Genomic DNA, 9,715 nt, shown 5'->3' with positions numbered 1-9,715 from the left:
AAGGAAGAAGGAGGTGATGATCAGTAAGGAAGAAAGGGAGAAGAAGAAGAAACCTAGGTTTCTTGATGGGTGGAGATCAGAAGTAGATGATGGCGGTGGGTGGACACCCATGTGGAAGATGAGCCGTCGGGTGCACGAAGTGACCGGGTCGCGGCGCGTTGATTGCTGATCGGTGACATTAATCGGCTGATTTTTTTACCAGTTTTGACTTTTGGTCAAACTTGTATAGATTTGAGTTATATCATTTGTATGATAGGATGTAGGTCTATTGTTAGTATGTTGATTTTACAAGTATATTAGAATTGTCTTTTGTATGTTGATTGCTTGATTGTATGATATGTTGATATCACTTTTGAGGAGTTAGATGGTGGAATAGCGTTAGGTTGTAAGCGTAGATAATCGACCGTTGATGACAGAGCACAACTAGGTCATGAGGTCGACTGTTGATGATGGAATGACAGTCGATTGTTGATGACGGAATGACACTAGGCTGTAAGTCAACTGTTGATAACAGAACGGCATTAGGCTGTGAGTCAACCGTTAATGACAGAATGACATCAGGTTGTGAATTAGGCTGAATGACACGAAGTCGTGAGTCATTGTTTGTATGTATTGTATGTGTATTGTGGTATCTAGTATTTTGAAGAACTCATTAAATTTATGCTTACAGTTATTATTGATTTAATATTTTCAGAGTGCTAGAGAGAAAAGTTTGGTGCGGTTGTACTGCACTTGCATTGATGTTTGATATTATGCTGAGACTTTTGATGATGTTTTTATGATTACTCTCTTTAATACTACGGTATATGGATTTTTAAGCAGACGATTACTCTAAATTTTTTATGAAAATGCTTTTAGGATTGTATAACTCTTTATTTTATTTTATTTTTAAAATTTTGGAAAATTATGATCGTTATACACACCTTAACTGTATCATTTTCCTGGACGTGACTTTATCTTCAACCCTCTTTCAACACTAGATACCAATATAAGTTGATGAATAACAATAAAAACGAGTAAATGCAAAAATAATAATAATAATAATAACATATTTCTATTTATTTGTGTAATACAACTAACAGCCTCCTACTCTCGTTTCTTTCTATAACATTCATATGAAAACATTGTGCTTTAAAATGTGTACCTAGTTATAATATTGTTGATGTAACCCTGATTGAGATATTACAGTTTGAACTTTGAACAATTTAGCAAAAATTACTTTGTATTTGAATCATACATTGTTACAGTGGCAAGTACAATGGTATAATAAGATGAAATAAAAGTAGAATGCTATACATAATAAATAGATGAATGAAGAAATACAGACTAGAAAAAACAAAACAAAACAAAAGATATTGATGTTTCAAGTAATAATATTAAAGTCAGAAGTATTTGGTTTAGTACATGGTAAGAAGCATATTATAATGTACAGAGATAACATAACAATGTTCCTAAGCAGTCGAGTCGAGTCCAGTCCAAGTCCCACTTTAAATCAAACAATAATAGCATTTACAAAATATATATTATATTATATATATGCCACAGCCCACAATCCAAATACAGGAAAGCAATAAGGCTCAGATGTTCATAAAGGCATCATCATCATCTAGCAAGGCGTCAAGATCAATCAGGTCCTCATCAAAGTCAATGGCTTCTTCTGAACTCTCCAAAGCCTTATCATATACAGCCTGCCCACAATCGTTGTTAGAGACAGTGAACTTGAAAAAAAAAAAACGGTCCTACTTTTTTTGTGAGGACATAAAATTGAAATTTTTGTATCCTATTAACCTTTTTGGATGGATGGATTGAAATTTTTGTCCCATTAACATCAGGATCAGTTGTCCAAGCTTTTTTTATAGTATTGACATTGACATTGACATTTTTAGTAGGGCAATGCAATTACAATTACAATTACAATTACGTACCTTACTTTCCTGCATGTCATTGACAACATTAAGCAATCTACGGTACTGATCTCTTGCCTCAGGGTACTGAACCATGGACTTGACTCTTGCAAGGGCTTTCTGCAGTCGCTGCTCTGTTTGCTTCCTTCCTTCTTTGAAGAAGTCATCATCCTCCTCCTTTCCAGATTTAGCCACTGTTGTGTTGGTGTTGGTGTTGGTGCTGGTGCTGCCTTCAGCCACTGGTTCCGGCTTAAACCCTCGCAAACCGCTTCCTTTACGCCTCCACCGCAAAATCACCTTGTCTAGTATTCCCACCGACCACACTATCTTTTTGTAGTTTTTCCGAACCTGATGCCCTCTAACATGTGCCTACATCAATCAATCAAATTTTAAATCCACTTCAATTATATTTATCGCAATAATGTAATCCCAGTATTTCAAAATATAATTTTCTAAAATAAATAAAAGAAAAAGTAGACCTGAATTTTGACGATTCTTTGCCTCATCATCAAAAAATCTTTCCTCCCTTTCCAACTTCTAAACTTATTCTGTATCCTGACAGCAGCAGCAGCAGCATGTACAGGCTCATCATGCTGTCCTCCCATCCTAGATGTCTTTAAAGCCATGGAAACCGCGCGCTCCTCTGTCATTTCAAACTCACCGCCTTTCATCTGCTTCTTTTGAAACGACTGAACCCTAAACACTTGATGGATGCGGGCGGCAGCTTGGGTGGCATTACAGACTGCCGCCAGTGAGTCCTTCAGAGACAGGCCTTGCGGCATGTCCCCGTACCCGGGTGGTGTTGGGGTCCTCTCGGAGACTGTTTGTACGGCTTTGGCTCTGGAATCACGGTCTTTTAGTTTGAGCTGTTCGAGGTGGGTGCTTAGGGCGGCTTCCGCACAGTAACCGGCGATTCCTTTGTCGCCATTGGCGGAGGCCAAGTCTGCAGGTGTTCTGCCTGATGGGTATGTTGGAGATGGATCCGTTAATGCACCCGCTAATGCACCTTCTGAAATCAGGAATGCTACTGTACGCTCTCTGTAAACATCATCAACAACAAGAGTTCATTCATTCATAGATTTACAAAATCAAGATTTTATTTTTTAACAATATGCTTCTTCTATCATCATCTAGCACACAGACTTAAGATGGATGGAATGAAGTGGAATAAGCAATGTAATGGAATGACTAATGAGCCACTACATTCCATTCCATGATAACGTTTGGGGTCGGCCTCTAGGAATGGAATGAATATTTCATATTATATGTATAAACAACATATAGTTTTGATTCTACTCTATACATTATTTACTTGTAAATAAATAGTTTAATATCAATAAAAATAAAAACATGCTAAAGCTCATTAAAACCCAAAGATGTATATATTTCTAGTTATTCTCAGTTTGTAATTTAATATAGATCATGAATTGTTTTTAGAAGAAGATTTGTGTCATTTACATATCATGGTGGAATGAAAAATAATCACAATCCTTCATTCTAACTTTTTTTTAATTCCACTACAACAATCCATTTCATTAGTTCCCGTTTCCATCATACCAAACATTTGGTATGAAGGGATAGAATAAGAAAAGAATGGAACAGGCAATGTAATGGAATGGGTTATTGCATTCCACCATCATTTTTGGTTGGCTTGAAGGAATGGAACGATCCATGGAAGGATGTTTTACACACCTAAATGAAATTAAATAGATAAACAGATACAAATATATTATTTTATAGAAATAAGACAGACGTTAATCAAATTAAGATATACCACTATATAGGTTACATGTAAATTTTACTCGATGTTTGTTTAAAATATATTACACATATTTAAAAAAATAGTCAGAAATTGTTATCCATCCCTTTAAAATATAAAATTTAATTAGATACCATTAATTCTCAAACTAAATGATAAAAAATATATTTTTAGTTATTTTTGGAAAATGATAAAAAAATATATTTGACTAAAGATTCGAACTTTTCTTAATTATTGAAGACTACATAAATAAAATAAAAAGGGCAAATGGCATAGAAATAGCAACATACTTTATTTTTACCCAAAATAGCAACATACTTACCGATTTCCACAAAAAAAATGTAAGTGGGTTGCTATTCTAAGAAATAAAACAAAGTACATTGACAAAAAAATATCTTGCTATTTGAATCAAATTGCTCGGAAAAAAGAAAAAAAAAATCATCCCATTCCTACGCCCAAAATGTTTCCATTCTATCACAACCCTTGATTCCATTCCACCTTTGATCATATAGGACTTGCTAGCAAACCATAAAACTTAAAAATAAATAAATAAATAAAGGGAATTACCTGCCACAAGATGCAGCCCAATGGAGAGCAGTCCATCCATTGACATCACGGAAGTTAATACTAACACCGGCAGCAACCGTGGCCGGAATAGCCCAATCATAACCAAGAGCCGCTGCAAAATGCAGCACCCCCTGCCCCCCTTCATCCAACACACTCGGGCCTTTCCCACCTTCTCCCACCTTATGAACAAGCCATGCATACAGCTTCTCTTTAAGCAGCCTTTCAAGAAGCTGATTCCGTGCTTTTTCAGACGGGTATTGCTCCCACTCTCTATCATCCTCCTGAATCAGCCTACTAAGTTGGTTCAACAGTTCAGGGTCAACCACACTTTGGGCAGAGTTTCGGGCAGTCTCCGGTCCAAGTGATAGTAGTTTCACGAATCGCATATGGAGAAGCGTCCCATTAGAGTTGTCACCACCACCATTGATGTCTTGAACACCATCCATGTCTTGACTGAGATTCTCATTGACTTTGAATTCGAATTCGCGTACTTCACTGCATGCGACCCTATTGGAACATGTGACATAAAAATGGACCCTGCCCGACTTGTGCCCAGGGGTGTAACAACGAAGAACACCATCTGCTACGACTTCTGCAGGCACTTCTAATTCTCCAAACATGCATGCCCATTCACAGTGTTGTAATTCTTGTTGACTCCTTAGGAATCTTCCAGTTACTAAAACCTGGTGAAAGTACCTTCTCATTTAGTCTAATTTATACTTATATAATAGAAACCATATAACCGGAAAATAATTTTTTTAAACGGTTAAAAATACTTAATACAGTGGTTAAATTGACAATCAGTATTCCAAATCTGACAATTATAAAGCACAATATGAAACTTGTTAGAAAAACTACATTTCTTTTATTGATCTTACTTATTGCAACCTTAAGAATAAGATAATTAGATAATTAGTTGCTAAAAGCCAAGGGTAAATATGTGTTTTTTACATTTATCTCAATAATGAGTTTTCTTACAGCAACTCCTTAACTGATTAGCCAAATCGAATTATTTTAACCAGTTAACTTAAAAAGTTAAGAGGGCTAAATACAAGAAATAGCAACTTACTTCCATTTATTTATATATTACAGCATCCTACTTTCATTTATTTATATATTACATCATTGTGCTTCCACTTTTTTTTTCTTATTAAGACATTGTACTTAAGAAAAAAATTCAGTTATAAGATTGTACTTTGGATACTTTTCTTATTATACTTTGGAAAATCTACCCAATTACAACAGTAAAAGTTAAAACTTAAAAGTATGATGCTATAATACAAAAGATTTTTTGAAGATTTTTTAAAGAACAAAGCTGTAATAGAAGGTAAAAAAAAGTAAGTATGCTGCTATAATAAACATGGCAATGAAAGTATGTTTCCACTTCTTGCATTTGACCGATAACTAGAAAATCATAATCAGTTTACCCAAAGCCTATTGCAACCCAAATTGAAGCCATCTGTTTAAGCACATATCCAAACACCCCCAAAGTAAAATCTGAGAATTATAAAGCCAAATTTGGAAAAAGTTTTAACAAACACAAGATTGTTATTGTACCTTGATTTCGGAGCCAGCATAAGCCCAGTTGGGAGAAAAGTCAATGATGCTAAAGAGCTGATCCTGGGAGAGAGAAGGACCTAAAACATAAGTATCCAAGTGCACTTGTGGGCTAATAATGGAATCATCAACTCCATTTTCACTTTCAACAGCCTCCCAATAAGTCCCGGAAGTGGACTGTGTTTGTGACTCCTTTACATCTCCAAGTTCTTTGCTCATCCATCGGTCAAAGCTGTCAAGCTTCTTAATTCCTTCCTTCTTGAATCCTTCCAGGAATGGTGATTTCAGAGACCCCGGTTTTTCATCTACACTTGGATTTGGATTGCTCTCAAGATTTGGTTGTAGATGTCTTCCACCATCTTCATTTGTTACATGTGATTCCATGTTGATTTGTGTTATTAGAGGATTGTTATGATCAATGGTGTCGTTAGACTCAAAGGCTTTGAAAATCTCTGCATAACTAAGTTCTTCTTGAAACCTAGAGGGGACATTATATGGTCCATCAAGCTGAAAATTTTCATAAAAACATCAGTTACTACATGTATATATAGCATGGAATACAAAGGAATGTAATCAGTGATACCTGCCACCCTGGATTTCCTCTGAATTCCTGCATTTTATTGGATCCATCTGGCATAATCTGACGTGGCATCTCATTCCCATGGCCCAAGATATTAGGGTTATAAGGCAGGTTTGACAGATGTGTTGACTGATACCCTTCAAAGTCATTGTCCCAAGCTGGCATATCAAGATTCTTCTGGGGTTTATATGTAAAACCCGCATCAAGATTGTTCTCAATTTTGCCCCCTTGCATGAGCGAGACAAAACTCATATCGGGATTCACTTGAAATTTTGCATCATAATCATCTGTTTGTAAAGTTTAAGCTTAATTAAATTTAAACCATCATATATATATATATATATATATATATATATATATATATATATATATATATATATATATATATATATATCAAAGCGTGTACAATGAGAAATTACTTGAAGGTGGAGCTGGATAATAAGGCATAGAGAGCTGATCGTCAGTCTTTGGCTGCAAATTAAGGATAGAGCCGTATCTGGAAGTAGACTGGTGAGAATATGCTGAAAGTAAAGAGGAGACAAGGGTAAGAAGGTAAATTCTGTATGGAAAGCATAAAGAAAGTGAAAAGGAAATTATATAAAGACCTGACTCAGCATCTTCATATTCTGAAGCTTGTGTGCTGTTTTCAGTAGTTTGTGAAGCCACAGGGTAATTAAATGTCCGAAATTTAGAAGAAACAGAACTGTCCACTTCTGAACTAGATATGTTCTCTTCACTTTCCAAGGAGTTGGGAGTAGTTTCTCCAACCTCTCTAACACGGTTTGTGTTTGTCCTACTCCCCTGAAACAGTAAACAAATCTTTGATGTTTATAGAAACTAGAAGAAACTATAATCCTTTATCGATTTAGCCACTTTACAATTATAATAATAGTAAAGAGATGATACTTCAATAGCTAAATTGATAAAATAGTGAAAGTATGTTGTGCTTTTCTATGATTTTTAACATTTCTAAAACCCGATAAACAGGAAAATGTTTTTTTTTAAGTAGAATGGTTTAATCCCTATAGAAAATAGTTAAGTGGCTAAATCAAATCTTGTATTTGTATAAATGACTTTGTACATAAAACAGCTACAGCAGTTTAGGAAGAAAAAAAAACAGAGCATGAAACCAAAAGATTACAGATAGACCAACCTTTACTTCACGGTAGTGGACTAGAACAATATTTGATAGCTCCCTGCAGAAACAGTAAACATATAAGGGGACAGTTGACATACACCAAAAAGAAGCCTTTTGAAACAACAAGGATGACTTTTTGTTCTATAATTACATTAACATACATTTTTTCAAACTTTCATTGTATGTAATTTCTACTTTATCAAAACACTTGAGATTGTTGAAAATGTAAATGTTACTCCTATCAGAGAACCAAAAACAAATGTATATGCAATGGATATGAGCACATGACCATAGACTTTGTATTTTCTTCTACAATGAGTGTGGTGCTTATATTTCAATTTGTTTTGTTCCTTAATAATATCAAATACTCTTTGGACTTTAGAAGGAGCATAAAGGAACTTGAAAAACAAATACTTTCATTTGATTATTTCTTCATAATGGTATAAAGTAGACAGTTTGGAGAGAGAATAAAGAAACACACACAAACACACAAATATACAATGATGACTTCCACTTACTCTTCAAGCAACCAATAGCTACGCCTCTGAAAATTTTCATTGTCTTCTCCATGAGCATAGTAGCAGTGTAACACATCAATGCTTCCAGCCTGAAAAAATATTTGGCCAAAACACATGATTGAGGAAACTGAATGAAAGTTTCATAAAGACTGAATTTGTTGTCAGCAACTAAAATGATTAAATGAATAGATAAATGGAAGTAAAAGATCTCTCTTTACACTTACTTTGAGCCTTTCGTGAGCTTCTTTAACAGTCTTCCCATCTTTTTTCTTCCTCCAGTTATGTCCATCTTTTCTGAAATACCTTAACACCTTCCGGTCAAACAGAAAAAGTGAACCATCTGAAAAGAGGGATACACATTAGGCCATGATATAAAAGATATGATGAAACCATTCATCTAGAAATCTACATAATAACAATTTTGTAGATATAAAACTAGATCATATCATTACAGTATAAAAAAAATACCAATGCCCCAAACCAAATGTTTTAGAAATCATACTTGGAGGCCTATTTCCAGGCTCTGAAGCAATCCTGAACTTGGTATAATTTCGAAGAATTTCACATATTTCTGCAGGTCGAAGCCATCGATGCTGTGCTTCTAAGAGTATTTGATCAATATCTGCATTATAATAATTAACTTGATCAAGATAGGCAAGTAGAAAAGGGAAGCCAAGACCAGAAAAGCAAATTTCAAGAAGAAACTTGTCACCATCATCGATTCAAATTTGAATTAAAGCAGAAAGATACTACAATAAGTGCCTCTTGTGACAGTTAGAAGCTTCTAAATACATATGTTCCATAGTTCATTAACTGCAAAAATGAAACAAAGAAGAAAAAATTTTGCCCTAGTACAAACAGCAGGCAGAGAAAGATAACCAGTCCCTCTCAATCCTTTAACTGCTGTATATACACCAAAAGAACTTGCAAACATATACACGATATACATAGATTGATAGATATACACCTAGATTGAACGATACTATGTACAAGTGTAGCTAAGCAAGAATCGCGTAAAACCTAACTGAAGCAAATAAAATAAAACAACAAAACAGTGACGTAAATCAAGTTTACGAACAATCGAAGTCAAACTCACCTAACTGAGCAGCAAGTGCGTAGCGACGGGCTTCCGCCATGAAACAATCACTCAGATCTCACACTAGAACTAACTAGACAAACCTTTTTCAGATATATATATAACTAAGCATCCGATTTAGGTAAAACCTAGACCGGATTGAAAGCAACAGAGGTCATCGTGATCAAGATCTTGTAGCTTTTTTAGGGGAAATTGAGAAACGTAAACTGAAAAGTAGTAGAAAAAGTTATATAGGGGCGAAGAGGAAGGAACTGAGAAACGTGAGGCCGCCGAAATGGAAGACAGTTATTCAGACATTGACTGGTGGTGGGTGTGTGAATGTGGAGAAAGAAAGAAGAGAAGGGGTTAACAGTTCTCAAAGTCTTCTCGACGTTCGTAAAATCTAAACATACAGCGTTTGTTCCACTAAATTTTCCCTTTTACCCGGAAAAACACGTTTTAATCTCACGTGCTTTTATTCCATAGTGGTAATAAATACATCTTTTCACCCGGGTTTTAAATCATAAATGTATTCTTATTATTTCCTTCAACTAAACTGATTTATATCGATTAAAAAAATTTATGACGTTAAAATGGTAGTTTCTGGTTTCTAACTT

General features: G+C 35.0%; 1 protein-coding gene across 1 annotated transcript; it reads right to left on the bottom strand.

Moving 5' to 3' along the window:
- Window positions 1–1,355: 1,355 nt before the first annotated feature.
- Window positions 1,356–9,494, bottom strand: LOC144997376 (calmodulin-binding transcription activator 3-like). The gene is made up of 13 exons (XM_078957272.1): window positions 9,120–9,494; window positions 8,526–8,645; window positions 8,248–8,363; window positions 8,024–8,112; window positions 7,521–7,563; window positions 6,973–7,168; window positions 6,787–6,888; window positions 6,371–6,654; window positions 5,788–6,294; window positions 4,231–4,913; window positions 2,384–2,942; window positions 1,926–2,273; window positions 1,356–1,688 (listed from the first exon to the last, which is right to left on the bottom strand). The coding sequence occupies exons 1-13, from the start codon at window positions 9,157–9,159 to the stop codon at window positions 1,578–1,580; spliced, it is 3,198 nt and encodes a 1,065-aa protein (XP_078813398.1). The 5' UTR covers window positions 9,160–9,494; the 3' UTR covers window positions 1,356–1,577.
- Between the last annotated feature and the right edge of the window lie 221 nt (window positions 9,495–9,715).

This window comes from Lactuca saligna, chromosome 5 (assembly GCF_052625555.1).
Source record: "Lactuca saligna cultivar CGN05327 chromosome 5, ASM5262555v1, whole genome shotgun sequence".
In the NCBI taxonomy this organism is placed as follows: Eukaryota; Viridiplantae; Streptophyta; class Magnoliopsida; order Asterales; family Asteraceae; genus Lactuca; species Lactuca saligna.
This window is presented reverse-complemented; position numbering and strand designations above follow the sequence as displayed.